This window comes from Buteo buteo, chromosome 6 (genome assembly GCF_964188355.1).
Source record: "Buteo buteo chromosome 6, bButBut1.hap1.1, whole genome shotgun sequence".
In the NCBI taxonomy this organism is placed as follows: domain Eukaryota; kingdom Metazoa; phylum Chordata; class Aves; order Accipitriformes; family Accipitridae; genus Buteo; species Buteo buteo.
Window position 1 is genome coordinate 6,778,378 of NC_134176.1, and position 24,321 is coordinate 6,802,698.

The window sequence follows — 24,321 nt, forward strand, 5'->3', positions numbered from 1 at the left end:
CCTGGACCAGAGGCTGTACGGGATTTATCTGGGGGTTACAGGAAAGCTAGGAGCAAAAGCCCCTAAAAAAAATCACTGTTGTTGGCAGCACAGCCGTTCTCTGAATGAGGGGATTTTTGTTTCTTCCCATTCCAAAGTTATAATTTTCAAGCTGACAGAAGAAACTCCTCCCAGGCTTTTCTCTGCCAACCTTTTCCAAGCTTTCCAGTATGACTTGTTCCCTTCCACTGCATGAGCTACTGGGAGATGATTATTCTCATTTTCATGTCTCATTTTAACGAGGCACACTCTCAGGAGTGTCTTCAATAAATGAACACCATTTTGTCCAGAGACACAGTGGAAATTACAGGCCATGAGTGGTCTGAAGCTCTGCTTCTGCCACTGCAAATCCTTGCCTACGGCCCAGAGATTGGTTTGGTTTTTCCACCGGCAATCCTCCCTTGAGGAACTCTGGCAAAGCAAGCATTGACTGCACTCCGAGCAAGCTGCCCCCAGGGCTGAGACACAATCACCAGTAAATAATTAGCAATCAAAGGTCATAATGGCTCAGACCTTCCAATTCCTGCTGTTGAAAGTTAACCATAAGGTATTTGCAGCCAATGGTCCAAGATAAGCAAGAGAGGAAGGTTTAGGGAAGCGGCCTGATGTGGACACCCAGCAGGGACAGCAGGAAGTTCTGAGCAAGTACCTGCAACCAGCCCCAGGACGAAGCAGAGCTCTGGCAGGAATGAAAGGAGTGCACTGAGGAAGGGGGTGTCCGGACAGGTCTGAGCAGGGTAGACCGGGGAAGCTGGGACGTGAGACAGAGCAGCACGGCCAGCTGAGCAGGAGGCATCGAGAAAGAGCAGCCAATTCAAACCAACAGCCCTCACACATTCGGCAGAGTCCTGGAAATGAGCTCCGGGAGTGAAAACGAGGAGAAAGGCAGTCTCTTCAGCTGGTGTTTAATAGGAATCTGCATTTGAAATTAGTAATTTGCAGACATACAGAAGGCACATAGATTTGAAGATAGCTCTCCAAGATCAGCTCCGTTTTCTGTGAATAATTATTGAAAAAAAAAAAAGAAGAAAAAGATTATGGCTTCTCAGAGCAGCCCATATATGCTAATCACATTGCACCCAATATGCTAATCACAACAGGAGAACAAGCCCTGTTATCCCGAAACACGGCAGACACTGTCACACCACCAAAGGCTGTTCCTGTTGCTCTGGCATATTGCAACGAGCCGTGTGGAGAAGCAGAACAGAAATGCATGGGCAGGAGAAGTGCAGCACCATCAGGGAGACTTTGCCACTGCCCAGTGGCTCAGATCACTTAAAGAAGAAGCCATGTTTCAGCGGGTCCTCCTCTTCGACAGTGAAGGTGGCTGTACCAGTGTAAAAGGCTTCTCCGGAGACTTCCACGATGACAGCGTTGTAGTCCCCAAACTTGGCTTCCTGCAGAGGTATTAGGATCAGGACAGAGGCGACAGGAGGTTCTCCGCTCTCCCGACCCCTCAAAATGCCAGCACTACCTGGCACTGAGCACCCCTCACTGACTGCTCTGCCCTGCCCAGGTACACCCCAAAGTGCACAGCAGCCTTTTTACCACCTCACCTTGCCTGCATGAGCTCCACACCCGCACAACTGCTGCTCCGACCTCACAAGCCCCCGCACTGCCACACCGTGGGTTTGCCTCAAAGGAGGCCAACAAGCTGGTGGCCGCTTGCAGCCAAAGACCAAGAGCTCCCTGGGGCACATCCAAACCTTCACAGCCACGTGCTGCCAGATCCCATGGGGCCAGGGCCAGGCCTGGAAACCTGAATGCGCAGACCCAGCTTCTACATCTCTGAACAATGTGCTCAGCCTTTAAGCAGGGAAGAAGGGACTAAACCAGGAATCCACCCTTAGCTGCCACTGAGACTGGACCAGACTGATTTATCTACATCAGCATCGGAGATTTTCTCACCCTGGTCCTTTCCTGATGGCCGAGAGAGGATTTGCAGGGAAGCCATGCAAGAGAACAAGGCCTTACTGTTGCTTGCTTCCCTAATAAAAAATCTTGAAGCCTGAGGCTTGTGGGAAAGCAAGACACCCAGGCACCTCCCCCCTTCCATATGTCCTTCCCCAGGTACAGAAAGGCTTTTCTGCTTCTTCACTGAGCCAAAGCAACAGGACTTTTCCAGCAGTCCTCAAGACAGAGGGAAAGTCTAGCACAAGCCACTTGCCTTCACTGCCTTCCCGGTGAACAAGGACCCTGTGGTGCTGCTCCGAAACTTTCTGGTCTGATTCAGCTGGATAAGTCCCTTATGGTACTGCAAGGCGATGCGAGCTGTCACACCCGAACCAGTTGGGCTTCGGTCAACCTACATTCAGAAGAGAAGATGAACCAGCTCTAGTGTTTTGGGGTTTAATAGAAAACGATACTGCTTCTCTCACTTCTCTTTGCCACCTTTATACTGCGCTTGGGGGAAACACCTCTAGCCCAGGGTTTTGACCAGAATCTGGATACATCACAAATGAGAAGACAAAATAAGGTTTGGGGTACTTTTGGATTATGATCAGCTTTGACAAACTTGTAGGGATGAATGATCTAATAAATGTTGAGGCTATTTAGGGAGCACTTGAAAGCTTCTGAGCATCATAGCAAAAGGACTGAGAGGAGCAGAGGCCACCTTCCCCATTCTCACGCGTCAAGGTAGGATTAGTTCTCCTTACGCTAAGTGAGAGAGCTGCTGGCCAGCCTGGTTTTTAAAACCTCCAAAAACACAGTGTTGGCCAGCTTCCAAGGTGATCTGTCCCAGAGCTCCACACTCCTCACTGCTGGAAGTCCAACCAAAACTTCCCCTGCTATTTACAGGACTGATACCTTACCCACTGCAGACAAAGATAGAAATTTACGCCTCCCCTTTTCTGTCTTGCTCTGTTCATCCCCAGCAACTGTTCCCTAGACTGGAACTTTTAAGGACACGCACTATGTTGGGATCCCACTTCAGCCCCTGAACTCCTGGGAAACTCCCACCTATGGGACATGGGTATTAATGTTTTTTAAATGCCACTGTCTAGGATGTGCAGAAGTATTTCTGTCATTAGGAACTAAACCGGCATGTGTTAAGTGACACCCAGCTCTTCAGAGACATCACTGTAGCAGAAGCAACAATCGCTGCTCAAACCAAGAAGCAGCAGAGCTGTCCCTTGTCTCTGCAGTGGATGTAAGAAGGGAAAAAGGTGGTGCCTTGTGTGTCTGAGAAGAGCCCGTTTCTGTACCTGTTCGTCTGCAAACACACAGATGTTGGTGGTGGGCTCCTCACTAAAGGCGTCTTTCCCATCTGTCAGTATGGTGCCGTAGAGGAAAGCCAGGTCTTCACTTTCAGGGTGATGAAGCTTGAACTGGGAACAGCACAGACAGGTTCACCAACAACGCAGCACAGCTGGGCAGTCAGCAGTGCGTGCAGCACAGCTTCCTCAAGCGACCAGAGGAAGGGGACGAGGCCACAGTGCTGCGTTTCCACCTCTGCTTCTCCAGTAACAGAGACAGATGGAGCAGCAAGAAAGTGAGCTCCTTCCCACATCCTTGTGAGGCTGGAGGAGGACCCTGAAGTTCAACATGGGGCTGGAAGGGTGGGACTCCCTCCCACCCCGAGTGTCTTGGGGGAATAAAGGGCCTCACCCTGGTGCAGTCACCCCTGAAGGGTACACATTGGGGTACCGCAGCACTCCGCCATACCTGTTTCTTCACTGCTTCCGTCACCGCACTCGCCCCATTGACGAGGTCTCTGGTCTTTGAGGAGCACACATCAAGGCCCAGCTGCTCAGCGCTGAGGAAGGCGTAGAAAGTGCCACCGTAGCTGATGTCGACCACCACCTTCCCGTGACCAGGGACGTCGATGGCCAAGTCTGGGCATGGAAAGGGAGGTCGGTGAGGAGGGGAAACCATGCTGAGCCACGGGCTCACACGCAGAGCGAAGGGACCCAGCCGCGCGCAAGGGGAGGGGACGGGGACAATGACTTGAGCACTCCCATACCAGAGAGCAGCATGTGACGCCTTATGCCATCCCTTGGCGGCCTCTGAGGAACATCGGAATTGGGGAGGGATTTGCCAGACGCCAGTCAGCCAGCCCGCCAGCCCCCAAACCACAGCACAGCCACCACCAACCCCACCCCCCCCACCCCAAAACCCATTGCGGCGGGCCCGGTTCCCACCGGTGGCGGCGACAAAGGCGGGCACGCTGTGGAAGCGGACGGGGTTGCCGCTACGGCGGCCGTCCCAGGGCACGAAGGCGGTGACGGGCCCGCAGGGGCAGTGCAGGCGGACAGCGGTCTCGGGACGGCTGGGCTCCGCCACCAGCCCGTAGTCGAGGGCGAAGCGGCCGAGGGCCAGGACGGCGTGGCCGCACATAGCGCTGTAGCCGGCGCCGTGCAGGAAGAGGGCTGCCAGGTGGGCGCCGGCGGCGGCCGCCCCGCCGCGAACCACCACCGCCCCGTACATGCCGGCGTGGCCCCGCGGCTCGTGCACCAGCGCCCGCCGCACGTGGTCCTGCGTGGCCGCCACTTCCCGCCGCAAGGACAGCAGCGACAGCCCCCCGCTCTCCGCCGCCTCCTCCGCCGCCTCCAGCCGCGGGATGATGCGCAGCGGCTCGCCGCCCGTGTGCATCTCCACCGTCTGCAGCACCAGGCCCGGGGGCGAGTGCGGCGGCAGCCGCCGGCCCGCACAAACCCCGCCGGCCTCGGCCTCCGCCGCCGCCGCCATCTCCCTCGCCCCGGGAGGACGGGGCGGGGACCATGCGGACCACGCCCCCCAGCCCGCGGCCACGCCCCCTGAGGCGGAGCAATCCCGCCCCTGCGTATGGCCTCACTCATGGGCGGAGCAACCCCGCCCCTTGGGCGTGACCACGCCCACACCGCGTTCCTCCGAAGGGAGGGGGGTGTAGAGCGTGTCCCCGCGTCGGAAGCGGAAGTGGCGCGTACGGAAGTAGCTTGGCGGAGCGGGAGGGCCTGTTGTTGGGTTACTGGGATGTTCCGCTCCGGTAGGACGGGCTGGGCCGGGGGCAGCGGGCCCGGCGGTACCCGAGTGGGAGTAGGGATGGGGAATCGAAGGGGGGGGTGTCAGCGCCTGGAGCGGGCCCGGGTGCTGCTCGGTGCCTCTCGGCTGCGGGGGGAGCCGCCGTGTGCGAGGCGGGTGGGGGGGCCGGATCGTATCGGAGCGCCGCGGTAACGCGGGCTGCGCTCTCCCCGCAGCTGTGGACATCCAGCCCGCCTGCCTCGGGCTGTACTGCGGCAGGACCGTCCTGTCGGTCAACGGCTCCGTGGAGACCTACGGGGACTGCGGGGTAAGTGAGGCGCCGGAGGGGCGCGGCCTGGGGAGGGGGGATGGCCCCGGTCCCTCCCGGGCTCGGCCTGGCATCGGCAGCGCGGGCCGGAGCACACCGCACCGCTGCGGAGGCTGATGCGGATCCCGCTGTAAGCAGCATCGCGGCCCGCAGCCCAGCCCCGAGGTGCCTTGGGGATCAGGGGGAGATGAGGCTGTAAAGGGCGGGCAGAGTTCCCTTGCCGAAAGCAGGAGCTGCTCGATGAAGCGTTTCCCGAAGGAGGTGCTGAAGGCTCGGTGCTAAAACGGAGCTGAGCAGAGGGTCTGTGAAAGCTGGAAGAGAACGGGATGGTATGGAAAGCTGTACTGAAATCACTCTGCCTGCAGATTTTATTGGAGTACTAAGGGAGACCAAGATCCAGGAAGGGTGGAATAAACGGGGAGCAAGAAACTCTGGGGGGCAGTGGTTGTGAGCGGCCTGGTGAGTGAGCTTAGCGATAACAGGACAGCAGGAGAGGAAAGGGGGTCTTGGATGAAGCCTTTTAAACATGCTTCACCTTTGTTTATATTAAGAAGCAATAGCCACAGAGAGCAAGGCCAGTGTAAGCTGAGAAATGGCTGGGGTTAATGTTTCATCTCTTTAAAAATCTGATACTTTTCTTGCCCCAGTACTACTTCAGGCTGTTTTTCTAGGAACCACAATGATTCGTTATTGGTACTCAGATGCTTTGCGAACACAGTCTCTGCTTTTTTTGTAGGTATGCCCTAGAGGTCAAAGAACCGATGACAACAAAATCTGCCGGGAATGTATGGGATCTCCAGACCGCTATGACTGGCTGTACCTTGGCTTCATGGCCATGCTTCCCCTGGTTTTACACTGGTTCTTTATTGAATGGTATTCAGGAAAAAAGAGGTTCGTATACGTCTTCTTCAGATAAGTTATTTAAAAATGGAAATTTCGTATCCATGAGTGATCAACCTGAGATACTGAATTGAACTGTGCAGCAGTTCATGCTGCTGGTTGAGTTGATGTGGTAGCACATAAGCTTTGGGCAGCGGGAGGGGGGCGGGGTTATTTACAAATACAAGAGTCCTGCGGGCCCTTCTTGCCAGTCACTACCCTCAGGAGATGGTATGTATCTCTTTAATGTGGTGGTGGCTGGTCCTTCTGGCAATTTGGGCTGGATTGGGTTTCCCAGTAGCGGGCAAGAGTGTGTATCCCCTCTCTCCTGGGCCAGGCCTACCACCTGCAGAGGCCCAGATCAGTGGTGCTGCACCCATGCAATGAGAGAATGAGTGAGTTTTCTCTTTAGGAATATGTATACTGGGTTTTGGTCCTTATAGCATAGCTGATGTAACCTTTACGTCAGCATGGTGCATCAAGGAAGTTCTGTAAAAAAGGAGTTTAAAACCACACTACATGTGGCCATTAGGTGCCAGACTGGAACTTTTAAGAAGTAATGACTCTGGAGTGTACTAAACGCTGAAAACATAGGGGACTGAGAGAGTTTAATATATTATTATATGCCATCTTTAACAAGGACTTGCAGCTTTGAAAATTTTACTTATATCATATGTAAAGATGTTATCCCTTCTGAGACTTGCAGCCTTGAAAATTTTACTTGTATCGTATGTAACAATGTTATCCCTTCTGAGACCTGTTGTGTCTTGTCCTCACTGCTGCTTTCTTTGAAACTGCAAGAGCATGAGTGTTGTCATCCCTCACCTGACAGGATGCTTATGCTACAGCAAGCTTTCATTTAAGAAGCTGGAATGTTGTTCAATCACATTTTGCACACTAAATCATCTGAGATTGTAAATGAGTTTTCACATTCAGCTTCAAATACTTAACTTTTTATTCAAACAGAGTTGTCCTAACCTTGGTCACAGGGAATAGTAAGTCTGTAGAAGGTTCTGTACTGCATGGGCCTCCACTTCCCAGTCGGCATTTGAATTTCCTATAGGTTTAGCACATTAGTAGTAAATCTCTCTTTTTCCTTCCCCAGCTCCAGCGCATTGTTGCAGCACGTCACCGCCTTGTTCGAGTGCAGCATTGCAGCAATTGTTACGCTGCTCGTCAGTGACCCCGTCGGCTCTCTGCATATCCGCTCCTGCAAGGTGAAGAAGCTTTCGGACTGGTACACGATGCTTTACAACCCAAGTCCCGACTACATCACCACGGTGCACTGCACTCATGAAGCAGTCTATCCCCTGTGAGTCTAAAGGCATTTGTGCTCCTGACTGTCCCTTCCTTTTATACAAGCATGTTTCTGTCTGTGCCTCTTCTCAAAGCTGCAAACAGTGTTCAGATATAACTCAGACCAATGAGTATCAGTCCCCTGAAGTCTTTCATGCATTGAGCTGTTTTATGTGTGAAACACTTAGCAACACCTAATGACCTTCTGAGCCACCAAAGAAGGTGGCATTGTCCAGGCTATTTAGCTATGAAGCGTAAGACTTCCTGGTTTTTTCCCCTTTGCTGCATCTTGACTGTTTCCCCTAGGAAAAGTGAACCCGTCATTCTGTGTTTACATCCTTTGATTTTAAATTCTTTAGACTTGACTGACTCTAACCCCAAACTCTCTGGTTCTGAGTTGAGTCTGCAGGAGAAAAAGAACTGCACGTTTTAAGGAATTTCTTTTTTTTTTTTTTTTTTTTCCCCAGGTACACCATTGTGTTTATATATTACGCCTTCTGTCTTGTGTTAATGATGCTACTTCGGCCTCTTCTGGTTAAGAAAATTGCCTGTGGTTTAGGAAAGTCTGATCGATTTAAAAGCATTTATGCAGCGCTGTACTTCTTTCCTATCCTCACCGTGCTTCAGGCTGTTGGAGGAGGCTTGCTCTGTGAGTTCCCTCCTAGTAACACTCATAAATGCACCTATAAACACACACAAACAAATGACTTATGGACGGAGGGAGGGAAGGGACAGGACACTCTTTTTTGCTTTGAGAATATGGACATTGTTTAAGGTTATTGTGAGGAGTCTTACCTGAAAATGTTGCTTAGTAGTAGCCCTGTCCTAACGAGGCTCCTGACCAACACTGCTTTGCCTCTGCCAGTGCTCCTAGAGACTGTCCTTTTCCCAGAAAGGGAGTAGAGGGAGTATGAGAGGAAATTACCTCAGAGGGAGTTAATTCCACTTCCTGCTAAGGCAGAGTTTGTCTGATTTCAGAGACGGTTTATAGTATAAGTTTGGGGAGATCAGCTTTTTTTGGTTTAGCTTCCGGCATACTTGTCACTTGAAGGAGACAGGTGCTGCAAAATCCCCACTCAGCCTGACTACTTTTCTCGTTATCTGCCTTTTTCAACTAGTGATTTAAGTGTACAGTAATTCCACCTAGAAATATTAGAAAAAGTTTGAAAACCTAAGACGAAAGTGTTGAATAGTTGTATTGGACCCTTACTGCTGTGCGTGTTCGATGAGATGATAAGAGGCAGGCTGTAGTAGCTTAGTTTACTTCACACCCATGGTTATATGTGGAAAACCTCTCTCTGCTGCAATCTCTATCGTGTTCTTTTTCCTGCTTATGTGTTCAATGTTTGCCTTTAGATTATGCCTTCCCATACATCATACTGGTGTTGTCTTTGGTTACACTGGCTGTGTACATGTCTGCTTCTGAAGTGGAGGTAGGTAAACTTGTTTCCTATGTTAAAACTCATAATATAAAATACTGGAATGAGCAGAGACCACTTCGTCTCTTGCCTTTTCTCAGCAGTGTATTCTGCGTTTAAACCTCTTCCTTTATGACTTCTCCTCTTAGCTGGAGGAAGAAGCTCCTGCGAGAGTTCCCTCTTGTGGCGCACTGAGAAACTGTGTTATGTGCAGGAAGGTCTCAAACCCAGGAGGCTTCCCACAGTCTCTCTGTGCTACCTAGAACATCTCTTAAACATCAGGGACTAGGTAACAGGCTGAATGCTAACAGGATACTCTCTTTATTTTGCAAGTCTTTCAAGGATCTTCTTGTGAGGAAGAAAAGGCTTGTTGTCCTCTTCAGCCACTGGTTACTTCATGCTTATGGAATCATCTCCATTTCCAAACTGGATAAGCTTGAGCAGGACCTGCCTTTGCTTGCCTTGGTACCTGCACCTGCCCTCTTCTACTTAGTGACAGCGAAGTACACTGAGCCGTCACGCATACTCTCAGAAGGTGGAAATGGACATTAAAAGGAGCCTGTGCCAACAACGCTGTCCTAACGATCTGGATTAAGCAATTTTAGTACTTGTTACACTTTGGAAACTTCTGTTTTAAAAGAAGTTATTTATGTACAAGACTTCTAGGTGAAACACCTCTGAGTGAGACTGTGTAATGTTAAAAAACTGCACTTTGTATTCTTTGTGTCTCGTATAGATCAAAGGGAATGTCTTTGCATCTATTTATCACTGTGAATCTGTATAAAAAGCTTGTGCCACATTCTAGTACAGCAATTTGCTTGTATATGTTTATTTCCTAATACAATATTTTAGGTGGTGTTTGAATAAAACAATAGAGCCTGGTTTTCAATAGACTTTCAGTAAAACAAATAGGGCTCGAATATACCATAGAGCTTCACATACATAGAGCTTTCTCATCACATACTCTAGCTGCTATCCCCCACCAGTGAAAACAGACTTTTATCTTTCTTCCATCAAAAAAATAAAACATGCTGAGCATGATTCCTCATGATGCTTTAGTCTGACTGCTAGGTAGAAGGAAAGCAAAGGCGTAAAGTTCTCTATAGTTTATGCTCTGTGTACTTCATGTATGGAGACCTCTTCTTGGAGAAGATTAAACATTAGTAGTACCCTGCCCCCTAAAGCCATTTTCATATACCTTGATTATAAATTTCCATCTAAGATCAAAGATTTTCTTTTCCTGGTAGTTGTCAGCAACCCACTTGCTGCGGGTAAGCCTGTGAAGCATCTGTTCACTGCGTCTGGGTGAAGCCTTCTCTGCACCCTTCAGCACAGTCACCTTAGCTTCCTCCTGTGAGAGGGCTTCGTGCCCGTTTCACCTGTGTATTGGTGGTGCCAGCCGCTCACGTCTTGCTGTGTGGCCGCAGCTGTACCCATACTACTGCAAGAGCAGTGGTCAGGCAGGAGTGGAGTTTAGCAGCTGAGAAAAGAATGGCTCTTTATGCAGTATATCACCACTGCAATGACAGAAACTGCTGGAGTGACTGAGGTACAAAACCAGCACAGATTTAATAAAAAGAATTGGAGATTGCTTATCTCCTTAAAGAGATACCATTATCTTTGCTCTACATTCATCAAAATCCATACTTCATATGAACACCTTGATAAGAATTGCTAGAATTTCTGAGGCTGTTCAGAAGTGACAGACTCTAGCCTTCTCTCTGAATTGTACAGGAAGATACCCAAAGCGCGTATCCTGTATGTTAGTCACAGGTAACTTAGTGCTATAGAGGGTCTAGAAGAAGATGCAGAGCAGTGCTGAAGGTCTAAACACAGAGGGAAGAGTCATCTTAATTTAAACTCTTCCTGCTGTATGGATCATTGGCTGTAGCAGTACAAATAACTGTGTATTTCTACATTTAAGTGCGACAGTAATGCCTTTTCTATTCTATTACCTATCAACATTGCTAAGGACAGAGCCTGCCAGCAGCTCAGGGGCTTTGAGGGGTGTCATCTCAGCCAGGCTGCCTCGAGATGTCGCTCTCCTCTTTCTCCATAGAAGGTTTGATTTCATTACATCTGAATGTCTTTCCTGATGATAGCTTTTTTCCTTTGAAATGCCAATTGACAAGTTCACTGCTTCTAAAAATAGTGTGCAAACAAACTAGGTCTTGCATGCAGAAGTAAGGTTTTATTTAGGCATTAAGGAAGTAATTGATCTCCTTAAGGAAATCAAATGCTGTCTATACTGCTATATACAATATGTACTTTGCAGACACAATCTAGACGACAGTTCTAAAAGTATGGTTTTAAAAGTCATGTGTTAAAATACCATTTCCATAACTGAGTCATAGGCCTATTTTTCTTTAAAATGTCCTAAACACAGTTTTGTGTCTACATTTGCACAACTGTCACATCAGTACAGGCACTGTAGGCATGTGAGCAGCCAGTGCAGCACCGTCCAGGAAAAGCCCTTTGAAAAGGTGTGGTACTGCACACTTTTATGTGCATTTCTATGTATGGACTATATGTATTGGGTTTAAATGTTGGGCTATATCTTGTTTTGCAAATGAAAAAATAACAACAACCCCTAGGTAATGTTAGCTGTAGTAAAGCGTACATCTTTTGATAGGTCTAGAGAATCGTGTTGATTTTGAAGGCTGCAGAATGAGGGACTCTATTAAAAGCAGAGCTTACAGGAAGGCAGTGTGCCCTGTGGACCATGCATGGCATATCCAAACACTGACCTTCCTGCTGGGCTCCAGCGCTTTAGCCTTCAGCAAAACCTGGAATGTAAAATAAAAATTAATAAACTCTTTTTATCACCTTCTCTCACTAGCATTAAAAAAATGTAATGGCAACCAAAGAGTTAGGTAGACACAGCTAAATTAATACATGCAGTTTTGAATGACTAAGCAATGTTTTTGTGCAGGTTCCTCGTGAAGGAACCTGCCCTGCACAACTGACACAGAAAATAATACTGGTGCTGGCTTTCAGATGAAGCAGTATTCTCTTCTGCTGTATGTTCACCATCCTCCCCCTCTCTGCCTGACTTCCTTCCAGGGCCATTCCCTTCCTCTGAAAATTCATCATTCCTCTCCCTGGTTTCCTGCCACACTACCTACACCCAATGATTTCAAAGCAGCCTGTATGCCATAGCCTTTCAGCTTTAATATTTATAAAAACAGATTCTGAACAAGACAATGGTCATTCAGTGACCAAACCTGTGACTCATTACAAATGAGACCTCTGTGAACCAACAAGTAAAGCAGGTATCTATAGGTCTGAGTTAAAAGGAGGCCCTGAAGCAAGTGATTGTATGCGCCCAGGGCCCCTGTGTAATATCACCTCTTCCCAAGACACGAGTACCAAATATCGTTCATTTAAATGAAAACAGCAGTACAAATTGCCCACATGTAAAATTCTAAAGAACATAAACAATAATCAACCATATAGTCCTATAGTGATAACCATATACCGCAACCTGTGGGATTTGGGGGTCTGTTAGCTTTATCTACCCTTTGTGGAAAAGCAAACATATAGTTCTGGAGAGACCAGTGATGCTCAGACTATTTTACAACCCCCTCACTGTTATTATCACAACCCTTTAGAAAGTGGAAATTAAAGATGATAATATCCAGGCTGTGTTATAAAGCATGCCTAGTTCTTCTAATAAATGTACCACTAGGTCTCAATCTGCAGCAAAGTTATCAGATAGAACATGGCTGTACTACTTGTGTTTTATCACAAACTGCTAAAAATTAACATATTCTGGGATTTTAAAAAAAAAAAAAAAAGAAAAAGAAAAAACTTTTTAAAAGGTTGGGAAAAAAGTTTAGTGTATCTTTAAGTAATCATCCATTCTAGATTTTTTGTCAAACAGAGAAGTCAGTCCTTCCAGCTTATTTTGTAGCCTCCTATTAATATCACCAATCTGCTCCTCTCGTTGTTGAATTTTTCTTGTTAGAGCTGTCACTGCGTTCAGTACTTCCTGCTCATTCTCCAGAAATTCCTGTAAAGACACAGAGTAGAATTTATTTTTTCTTTTAAAAAAACCCAAACAAACAAAACCTTCACAAAATGTTAAGAAACTTATTTTGTTTGTCATGTTTTCCCACAGCTTGACTGGCCACCAGACCTGTACCTCTGCAGGAAGTTTTTCCATTAACTACCCAATCCTTGCATAAAAAAAGCAGCTTTCTGATTGAATAGCTGGAGAAAAACTTACATGATAGTTTGGTTTAATTCCTGTTCACAATGAAGGCTATCCACAACTGTTTTTATGTACATGTTTAAGTAAGGCTTGAATGTAAGACCAGCAAAAGGAACAACATTGGGAAAAATTATTTTTATAGCCAGGACTTCTATACAGTGTTGGAAAACATAGGTTTAATACTTTGCTCCTGTATGACTTTAAAGAATGTAGTGCCTTATTTGCAATATGAAATTTTATTTTTTACATGGTAACTGAAATATATTTATGCAAAAACATGTGATAGAAAATTGAAATTCACCTTTTGAATCAAGCTCTCCTCTGACCATCCCTTCAGAAGAAGATCTACAACAGAGGTAACAGTTAAAATGTGGTAGTTTGCTGTGCCAAAAAAAGACATAAGGACTGAAACATATTCTTTTAAAAATTAAACTTTTTTGTTTTGAAATCATTATTAACATGTTACCATGAAGCACTGCTAGGTCATTCAGGATTTTGACTGTTGCTGACTTGTGGTTTTCTGCTTCAGCATTCATTGCAAAAATATCTTCTTTTATCTGCGCATTGCACTGTTAAAAAATAATTACAACTGAATACTTGCCACAGTTTTCTAAATAATTTCCAAACAGTTTCACTGTTTCTAGAGAGATCAGGAAGAATAAGCTGAGTTTTAGCTTATGGAAATACAAAGGTTAATGTATTCCTCTGGACAGGCTTTCTTTCAACAATAGCATCCATTTCATCTTGTTGAACAAATTTTAACAGTTGCAAAATCAACACAAAGCCAGCTATGTCCATGCTACCAAATAAAATTGATGAGGATGCGGAGAACAGGCAGAGTAGCACAGATCATGTACAAAAAGGGAAACTCTTCCTCACTCGCTCCTCCAAAATAGGATGGACTCATCCACATTGGGTCAGCTCTACCAGTACCCAGCTTGTACTGTCCCAGGTTTGGCTGAAATGGGTTAGATGGCCCAGGTCAGGCACAATAAAAGGCATTCCCTGGTGCAATAGAGGCATCAGAAAAATCAGAGCTGCTCAGCTTCTGTTAGTGAATTGTAAGGAGACTGAAGTTTGTAGTATAACCAAGAGTTCTCTTCCTGAGGGAAGTCTTTGTTTCCATAAGGGTATAATCAGATAGAGCTGCAGAACAGCTGGTACCTCGCATCTGCAGTGCTAGCACACACACAGATTCAGGCAGCTGCCCTTGCAGCAGCAGAGCTCTGTGCTTGCAGGCAGCAAACAGTGCACAGGGTTCAAATCGTCTCACAAACGTAGCCCACATGGCTGCAGAAATGTGGGTTCAGGTCTACGTGGCAGCCTGGTAACAGTTGGCAATAAGACCAGGTTTTACAGGGAAGGAGATTCTACCACCCTGACAGCCCAGGGCCTGAAAGGTACACAGAGCATTTTCAAAAGCATATATTCAAAATTGCACAGGCCTATTCTACATCTCAGGTTCATCTCAGCCCCCTTCATGTGGCAGGAAGGCCTTTTCCTACAATCCCTGACTGAATGCAGTAGATATACGATATTGATTATGTCTCAGGGAGATGCCTGGACCTTGGATATTCCTCTTTGTTTCCTTCCAGATTAACACAGCCCCACACATTCATTTAAAAGGCCTGGTTTGCCCTGTGCTGTTTATGTTTCATCATCTTCCACAGCTAGTTCTCTGTGAAATGAAAAACATACAGAGAACTTCATACTGGGAAGGAACACTGTCAAACTTCAATATACTCACTAATCTCAATCTGCAGTTCTCAGTGTTCACAATGTCAAGTTTCCTGTTGATCTCATAGATGTCTCGTTCTAGTAGCTTCATACTCTCTGTATGATTTTTCAACTGCCAGGTTGCAGCATCACGCTTGATCCGCAATTCGTTCCTCAGCTCCGGCTGTTAATAATAAAGTCTTCACTGCTAACTGATCTTTATATAGTTTTTTTTGTAATTAAATGAAGCAAAGACAGTTTTTGTTATGTGGCAGCTTTCATTTAAAAATTTCAAAGTACCATCTGAGATGGGTATCTATGCCCTCTTACCAACGAGGAGGAAGAGATACAGAGTGGGGAAGCGATTGCTTATGGTCCACAAGAAAGGAACAAGCTCTGATGTGAAGTGACCTTCCTGCTGCAGGGTCACCCAATGACAGGAGCACACTTTTCTGTCACTGGAGGCTCAGGTGTACACAGCTGTTTTGTTGTGCTATTCCTATTCTAATATGGTTGGAGAAACAGGTCTCCCCTGTTTTCTGAACAGAGACAATTTCTGTGTTGATGTGGCTTCTGTGGAGCTCATCAGAGAGATTTGCCCATCACCAGACCACTGGGGCACGAATCCTGCAATCTGACCAGCCTCATAAGAGCTTTTTATGTAGTTTATTGAGCTTGTCTTATGCTTATCAGTACCAAAAGACATTTTAATTCTTCCTATTAGCAGCAGAAGGTGTGACTGTGTTTCTTTTCCACTTAAAAGTTTTGTTCTGGCAGAGAAACAGAAAGCAAAAGCAATCTGATTGCCTGGGATGTACAGCCCAGCCTCTGGCCAGGTTGCCTGATGTCCAGCAGCTGTAAGCAAACGGCCCCAGTACATGCTGGGACTGATTAAGTATGCACCATAAAAATGACCAGTGCAGGCACAGCATGCCTGACGCACTGTGGCTACTGCACTCGGGCTCATCAGCTGTAGGAGGTGTGAGGGTGGCTGACAGGCAGAGTCACTGTGCGAGCTCTGTGGGGACACTGTGGCTGGAAGCACTAGATGTACCATGCCTCAGACATTTTGAGCCACTGCAACTACCCCCACAGCTCTACAACTTTCTCTCTCTCTGCTCATGCTGGTGCTGATTGAATGCCTGAAGTCAGAAATGAGAAATACAGATAAAGAGGCAAGGACACAGGAAGATTTTTCAAATATGAGTTACTGAGGTGGGAGAAATTCCTGCCCTAGCAGCAGCAACCATCTGAATAGAAGCAGGTTCACAAATGCCCTTAGTTCACCAGCTTCTTTTTTAATTGCTCATGTGCCTAAGGAATGCAAAAATCAAGCACAAGGGCAGCTTGATATAATGCTGGGTTACAGGTTGAGCTGAGGTCTGAGGCATCCCCCAGATGGAATCACAGCAGCAGGGAGGAAGGTATGTCCCCAGTCCCAGCCTGTCTCCCCCAACCCCAGTCTCCATGGGTACCTGGACTTTACTAGGGGGAAATAAAGTTGGTGGTGGAAACTTGCAGAAGTAGTACAGCTGAGTTTTCAGTTATTACCATGTCTTCCTTGAGCTTCTCAGTAGTTTTGATTGACTGCTGAATGGCTCTTTTGACTCGTACCTCTTCATCTTTCTTTTCTACAAAGCAAGAAAAGGGGTTTTAGACAGTGTAATGACTGAACATGAAAGTTAAGCTGTTATAAATAAAACTAGGTTCTATCAGTAAGTCAGCTGTTTAACTAGTCTGGCATTTTTAAAAATGCTTCATATTTATGTTGTGGCCATGTCTACAGACTCCAGTTGTTGCAAAGAGCTCAGCTTATACTTGTTTCATAGATCACCCGAGCCATAGGCAGACAAAGGGCTATGGCATGCTGGTTTTGGAAACAGCAAGAGAAAGCCCCTCTATGTAGAGGAGCTACTTAATACTTACCTAAAAATGATTTCCTCAGTTCTTGGTATTTTGCATACTTCTGTTCTGTTTCTCTCTGGGTTTCTTGCAAGTTTAGTCTGCTTGTGTTTAATTCTTGTTCTTTTTTAAGCAGATTTTCAGTTGCAGTTTTGATGTCATTCTTTAATGAAACTAAATATTAATCAATAATCTAAGCAGCATTTAAATGCATAAATAATTCAACATATGGGGGGGGGGACAACAGATAAAAGAATACTGGAAGTGATCCCAAAAGGTCATCTTAGTCCATCTTTTTGCTGTACAGCAGAATCAATTAGACCTAAGTACCCATGACAGATGTTTGATTTGTCCTTAAAAACCCTAGGGGTAGAGATACCGTGTCTAAGACAACTGATTCCAGGGTTTTACTATTTGTGCTGTCAATGCTTTCTTAGGGCCTAAATTTTTCTTAAGTTAAATCTGTTCTCTTCCCTGTTATTTGTCTCAACAAGTGGACAAGGAGAAAAGCTTATCACCTCGTTATCAATTTTTATTTATTCAGTAGTTACTACCATGTTTTCTGTTAGATTTGCCTATTTTAAATGGAAAAGCTGCACATCTTTTTTTTTCTGATCATCTTTACTTAGCTTCTCTTGGACCTCAAAATAAACCACATCCTCCTTAAATGAGGTGATCAATACCAAAAACTGTACTCCAGCTGTGTCCTACCAAAACCAGGTGGAGTAGAAAACTTACATCATAAGCCTTGCCTGGCTATCTGCCTCTTTATACAGACTGGTTTGACGGTTGCCTTTTTCATTACAACAAATCTCTGTTGACTTATGTTCAACTTGTCAGCTTTAATACTATTTATCACTGCCTAAACACCTGCCTTGTGGTGGAGTTGTACAGGGATTTTATTATGAACTTTTTTCCCCAAAATTACTTCTCCAGCTTGCTAAAATAATTCTGAATTCTAGTTCTTCTGCCCTGCAGAACATGCTCCCACTTTTACTGTGTTTGTCATCTGCAGATACAATAAGTATTCACTCTATCCTATCACTTGAGTCATGAAGGAAATAATTACAGATTAATTCCAGGCTGAGAGCAGACCTCCCGCAAACTAACACGGACCATTATTCTGTTTTGTCAGTAAAGCATGGGTAACCATTATCTAGGATGATTTTCCAATTGTTTTTGTACCTGGGATTCTTCAGCCTGGAAAAGAGACCACTGAGGACACACACAATAAAGGTGTGTAAAATCACACACCTTTGCTGTAGAAGATAACAGTTATTCACTGTTCTTGTAACACAAGAACTGCAAGATGCCAATAAACTTGTGAGACAGTGGGTTTAAAACAAAAGAAAATTATTGTCCTTATTAAATAAATTATATGTTATAGGTTGTTATGGAGGATAAATGTATATGTGAGCTAAAAGAATCAATCAGTAATAGGAGAATATTGCACTGAAGATCCAGCATAGCATAAAATTCCATCAAAGGCTATTAATTGCAGATACCATCTCCATCCAAAGAAGTCCCTGACACTTAATTTGTCATGGAAATTATACAGAAGAAGGGTCAGTCTATATTTTACTGTTCTTGCATTACTTCTCCAAGAAGGACTATTGATCACTGCAGAAGACAGGATCCTGGTAGGACCAACATTGTGTCTTACCCAGTAGGGCTATTTTGGGAACTGAAGTTGATTTGAGCTTTGCTCACCTATTCTTGATGTGCACTTAAATATAACCATGAATAGCTCCGAAATGGCTTTAGCGACTTAACTACCTGAAGGTAGGGCTTTCACATTATTCCACATGTCCTTTCCTACCAGCATGTCATTTTGTGGCTTGACCTGTCTCATGTTGTTCCTCCATGCCCAGCCATAAGCAAATTTTTTTCAACCATACTAATATTTGTTGGATACAAATGTAACTACAGTGCTCCTGGATCTGACCTATACATCCCCCCATAACGGGGCTGCACAGACTTACCAGCCTGGGAATCTTTGCGCTCTGTTACATCAGCATGGGGAAGAAGATACTATTAGCTCTTAAAGACTAAGCAGATCGTCACCTAAATACCACTACAAATCTGTACACTTTAATCTTTCTCTGTCTCATTCCTTAGTTTTAAAAAAGAATCTGACCTTTGATTTTAAAGGGAAAAAAAAAGTCTAATTCAATGTATGTGCATCTCTCAGCATAGTGGAATCTCATCTTGTTTTGGGCCAAAGGAACACAAGTCATGAGTTAAATGACTTTGCAGTGGAAAAATACATCTCTTCTCTTTTGCTGCAACACATAAAAATACAAAAAGGGAGAACAGGAACAACCTATATAGACTGGGAGACTTGAAGAACAATATTAAGAGAGAGACAAGATGATACCCAAGGAATAAAGGCATACAAAGAAATGAAACTGGGCCCAGGATGTGAAGTGTAACACCAGGACTCTGAACTTCCTTCTTTACAGGACATGAACGTCAAATGCTGCCCTACAAGTTTTTGTACCCTCTGAGACTCTGAAGTCAGGTAAGTCACATCCACTTCTGTGATCAAAGACTAGAAATATCAGAAAACCTCAAAGTATAGATGTTTGGATATGCTCATAAGCTGTGGTTTTTTTTAAGGACTGTAGTAGAAGGATGGGTAAAAAGAATGAAAAAACTGGAAAACATGGAGGAGAATAGATGAAATGGCTCCCTTGGCAGATACAGATAAGTGAAGAAGGCAGAGAAAGAAAGGCGATCTGAGTCTCATTTCTATGGACTAATTTGATATCATGCATCATCATGATGCTCCAGACAGAGCAGAATGAACCTGATCTGACATGACTCTTACAAAGGAATTTATTCCCCTTACACAGACCACCTCCATGAGACAGCATTCAGGCAGAATCATTTTGCAGGTGAAAGCAGTGGAGAGCAAGTGCAAGAGAATGCTGAAAGTTCCAAAAGCAAAAAGGGGAAGAAAAAAAAGCAACTTCAATTGTTTCATCAAAATGGTAGGAAATGAAAGCAAAGCAGGAAAACAGCTAGAAAAGGAGAAAATGCTAGAACGTGTCACTGAATGAAAATAAACAGTTACAATTACTTTTTCAATCTGGCTCTGTCCAGGCCACAAAGGAAATGGCAACCTTCTGATAACAGTTTCATCAGCAGTCTATTAGATGGGGGAAAAACTCTTTTAGAATGGATCATATTAAAGGAAAGACAGAGAGTGTCAAGGTATATTTAGCATGTCTTTTGTATACTCTGCATAGCTCAACTGCCAGAAAGAGCATGAGAATGAATCCAGCGCAACTGTTTACTTAGCAGTGACAGTCCCAGCACTCATTTTTAGGGAAGCTTGAGCAGTTACATGACCATAACTGTCTTGTGTGATATGGGAGCATAACCTCTCCAAAGATCTTCAAGGCCTTCTGTAAATCTACCTTTCTAAGCTCAGATGTACAAAGAGAATATTTCTTACACTCCTGGCATGTGATTTATCCTCTCTCCAATCAGACTGTTGACCATGAATCAGTTTCCCTGGGGATAGAGGGTATGCTATATACCAAAGACCGGAGAAATGCTTGAAATCTTTGAAAGCTCTGCATAGTTCATATTCAGCATTTCAGTGTCCTACTTTCTTTGGGAAAGAAAGCTCATCAGTGTTTTAAAGAACACTGACACTAAGTAGTCTTGGGTTATGTCTTGCACACCATCAGTCACTCCAATAGATTTACAACAACAATAATTCAGAGGAGAATTTGACCAGTGTCTAAAATCAAGCTGTCATATCTCCATGAATGTTGGCCTGCTTACCCAAAAATGATGAAACAAATTCTACATGAACAGGTTACACATTGGGAGGTTCACTACAAAGCTAAACTGGACGCATCTCAGGAATGAATCTGGTCCTGCACATATTTTTATTTTAAAATGGGAGGCATCCCTTCTGAGAAACACCTTCACTGCATTCTTTTGACATAGATGCCCATACGTACATGAATATATATACATACATGTACTTATATAGTTGTGTACTGACTCCAGTGTCTCAATCTGAGGGTCTTAAGTGTTTTTGACCATTAAAAAAAACCCAAACAACAAAACACCAACCTGAAAAGTAGAGAATTTTCTTGAAACAATTACTGACAGATGGGTCCCATTTGATCATAGCTCCAGTGAGCATAGCTGCAATGAGGTGCAACAAACACTACCAATTCATCCATTAGAAATCTTCCCAAGGTTAATAAAAAGAACAATGAAACTTACCTCCAGACATTTTATTTTGATAGTAAAATCCTCATTATAATTCCTGTAATCATTTTCCCTCTTACTTGCTTCTTCACTCAGGGCTTTGGCTTGCTTTTCAGACTGAAAAAGCTTTTTCTCAAGGTCTTCAATCTCATAATGGAAAGCAAAATGAAGGTCAGTGATTTCTGAAATACGTAATGTCTACGTGGACCACTCAGAAATAAGCAATTAGAGCAAAATGAGAGCAATCTGCATTTAAAACACAACATCTGCTAAGATAAATAATTGCTTTAAAATGGTTATTAATAGGAGTTAAGGTCAGATCACAGAATTACAGAATAGTTGAGGTTGGAAGGGACCTCTGGAGGTCATCGTGTCTGACCCCCTGCTCAAGCAGGGCCACTTGGAGCAAGTTGGCCAGGACCGTAGCCAAATGGCTTTTGAATATCTCCAAGCATGGAGATATTTAGATTTTTAGATACTGAAGATCATTAGACCTGATATCATATCCGGTTTAATAGCTTACAAAGAATTGGCCTTTGGAGGTTACTTACTTAGGTGTCAGTTTACTCTGAATATGTACAGCATGAATGTATCATAATGCTGGATGTAATGGGTTATAATACCTGTTGTTCAACATACATACCTCCAGAAGTAGTTCAGCATGCCTTTTTTTGCCAGCCTCTATTCTTTCATTAACTTTTTTGTTTGTATTCTCCTCCTCTGAGAAAAAGAGTTCCCTCTGCTTTGCTAAGTACAGTAGCTTCCAATGAAGCATTACTCTAGTGACAGACACATAAACAGAAATAAATTGAAATTGGGAGAAAAAACAGAGAAGGGAGACAACATTATCAGAGGCACTGCAAGCCTAATTTGAGTGATTGGAAGACTCAAACATATAACCTGTAATTTCAGGACTACAATCAAAGTGGTTCAAATAGAACTCTGGGATCCTGACAAAATCTAGGAGAGATGCATGAAAAGACAGAAAAAACTTCTACTGAACCTGGAGGAGGAGTCTTAAGGTGACTAGTCTCACTTAAGTGCCTCTGTTATGTACCTAAAATTAGTTAGCATAAGTCTGGACCAAATAATTTAGTTAATTTAGCTTAGCAAATTGGAAATTTGGAACAGACAAGATTACAAACCCTAGAGTTTTATGAATGTGAAAACTGTGAAAAGGATAAAAGACTACATTGATACAAAACCAAAAAGGCACTAGCTGTCTATGTGAAAATGCAGACTGGAAGTCAGAAAAAACTATTTTTTTACTATTCATCAAAAGAATAAGATTTCAGAATGACATCTTAATGAGAGTAAGGGGGGAAAGCAACAATGGCTTTTTGGATTGAGTATGATTATTTTTGGAAGACAAAATTATGATGCAATATTCGAGGGAGAACCAGACAGGACCAGATGACCAAGAAATCTCCAGATCTCTTTGCACCTTACATGGCAGAATAATAAAATGAGAAGTCAGAGCTGCAGAGCTAGTCTGAAACAGCTGAGCAGACAATAGGTTTATTTTGGAGAGCATCCTACCAATTGTAGGGGGCTAAGTACTTTCCTGAATTCACTTTTTTTCTTGCCAGTAATGAAGTGGAGGTGAAAATCCTATCGGGGATCTCACATACAAGGAGGCATTTATGGAAGAAAAAAAAAGAATGCCCCAAATACCTATCAAGTACATAGGTCTTAATGCACTGACAAGAAGGTATCTCCATATTGGTGTGGAATGATAGCACCTCAAGAATCAGACACACAAAACTGAGTTTAGACAAACAGTATGAACAGACCCCCAAGAGCTTCAGTTGAAATCTGGCAGGTGCTGAGAAACTCAAAACTAGCAGGAAACCTTTATATCACTCTCACTTTAACTCCAGCTACAATCATTCACTTAGATTTATCCAACTCAAGACTTTTTCTATAGGCACCTCACACCACTGTGGGTAGGCATGTCTCTATATACGAAGTGATGCAAACTACTTCATGGCAGATGTTCTGAATATAGATAAAATAACCCTTAGTCTTTTTGTGACTTTTGTGTAACGTGCTCCTTACAATTCTCTCTAAAAGTTTCCTAAAAAGACAAATTCAGTAGAAGACACTGCTTAAGTAATGAAAAATACATAAATCCAAGGAAGAAAGATGAAAGACCTGAAAATGCAAGGATATCTCATTTTTACAGACTCAGTCAAAGGCTTTGTGTATATGACAGCTGGAACCCCAGATCCCACCAGTCTGAGGACCTGATTTTGAAAGGTGTTCAGCACACAAAGTTCCCATACTTCCTAGCTGGAGCTATGGGTGCTTGATACTACAGGGAACTGAGACACTTTTTTCTCATCAAATTCAATGGCAAAGCTCTCATTGACCTCAGAGGTGCAGGATCAGCTACCAATGAACATTAATTGAAATTAATTAAAACAAATAAATTAAAAAATGCAGTTTTACAATTTACATAAGTGTTCATATCCTGGGAAAATTCCAAATAGCTTATAAAATAAATTAGAACACTTAGTGCCATAATGATTAAAAGCCACTTATACGGTAAGCCCAGTGGTTCTCACCACTTGGCAGTATAGCAATAATATACAAATGAAACTTTGGATATACTTGAGGAGATGTCCTTTTATCTGCAATCATATCACTGAATATTTACATAGTAAGGCTTTGGGTTTATATCTCTTATATAACAGCACCAACAAGATGCAGTAATTCATTAATTTGCTGCTTTGTTTTAAAGATTCAATGCACACTTTCTAGTTTATCCTACCTTGTCTTATTTTCTGTCTTCAAGTCTTGCTTTAGAGATGCCAGCTCTTCTGCATAGCTCTTCGTAGCATTTCTGGGGGGGAAGAAAGATAAACTTTCAGAAATAATGCTGAAGATTTGGAGACTGCTTACTCTATGTCAAAATTTTAGTACAGTTTTTCAAAATTTCCTTCCCACCAACCAACATGCTAACACTAGTTGGAGAGACACAATATGGTACCTGTGGGTCACATCTCAAAAACCTACACATATTATAGTGTTCAACCATAGCTATGTGTTAACACGTTGTTTCTCAGGTTAGAAACATCAGTTTAAATTTCAGAGGGTCTTGTTAGGGACCAAGGCAAATCCAGGAGTATTTTTTTCAAGCCAGAAACAATAAACAAATGCAAAACACAAGAACAGATGTTTCAGAAATGAACAATTACTCTAATGTATTAGTAGCAAGTACTACAAATGAGCATTTTCAGAAGTAGAACTTCTGGCCAGATGGACAAATAAATTTATTTTAATTGTGTAAGTATTTTCCAGTGTATTATGTGTGGTAAATACTAAAATGCATGAACTTTATACATATTCGACCC

At 44.0% G+C, this 24,321-nt stretch overlaps 2 protein-coding genes across 4 annotated transcripts; one reads left to right on the forward strand and one right to left on the reverse strand.

The window, feature by feature from the left end:
- Nucleotides 1-923: 923 nt before the first annotated feature.
- On the reverse strand, nucleotides 924-4,753 carry L3HYPDH (trans-L-3-hydroxyproline dehydratase). Of its 2 annotated transcripts, none has more exons than XM_075031040.1 (5): nucleotides 4,182-4,753; nucleotides 3,706-3,875; nucleotides 3,246-3,368; nucleotides 2,207-2,344; nucleotides 924-1,436 (listed from the first exon to the last, which is right to left on the reverse strand). In XM_075031040.1, the coding sequence occupies exons 1-5, from the start codon at nucleotides 4,726-4,728 to the stop codon at nucleotides 1,311-1,313; spliced, it is 1,104 nt and encodes a 367-aa protein (XP_074887141.1). In that variant the 5' UTR covers nucleotides 4,729-4,753; the 3' UTR covers nucleotides 924-1,310. The 2 variants fall into 2 exon arrangements, with proteins under 2 accessions (XP_074887141.1, XP_074887140.1); XM_075031039.1 differs by having other exon boundaries at nucleotides 924-1,432; nucleotides 2,203-2,344.
- A 147-nt stretch (nucleotides 4,754-4,900) lies between these two features.
- Nucleotides 4,901-9,785, forward strand: JKAMP (JNK1/MAPK8 associated membrane protein). 2 transcript variants are annotated; one of them, XM_075029598.1, is made up of 7 exons: nucleotides 4,901-5,005; nucleotides 5,217-5,308; nucleotides 6,045-6,199; nucleotides 7,293-7,499; nucleotides 7,951-8,132; nucleotides 8,840-8,916; nucleotides 9,235-9,785. In XM_075029598.1, the coding sequence occupies exons 1-7, from the start codon at nucleotides 4,993-4,995 to the stop codon at nucleotides 9,451-9,453; spliced, it is 945 nt and encodes a 314-aa protein (XP_074885699.1). In that variant the 5' UTR covers nucleotides 4,901-4,992; the 3' UTR covers nucleotides 9,454-9,785. The 2 variants fall into 2 exon arrangements, with proteins under 2 accessions (XP_074885699.1, XP_074885700.1); XM_075029599.1 differs by having other exon boundaries at nucleotides 4,924-4,942.
- Nucleotides 9,786-24,321: the final 14,536 nt, after the last annotated feature.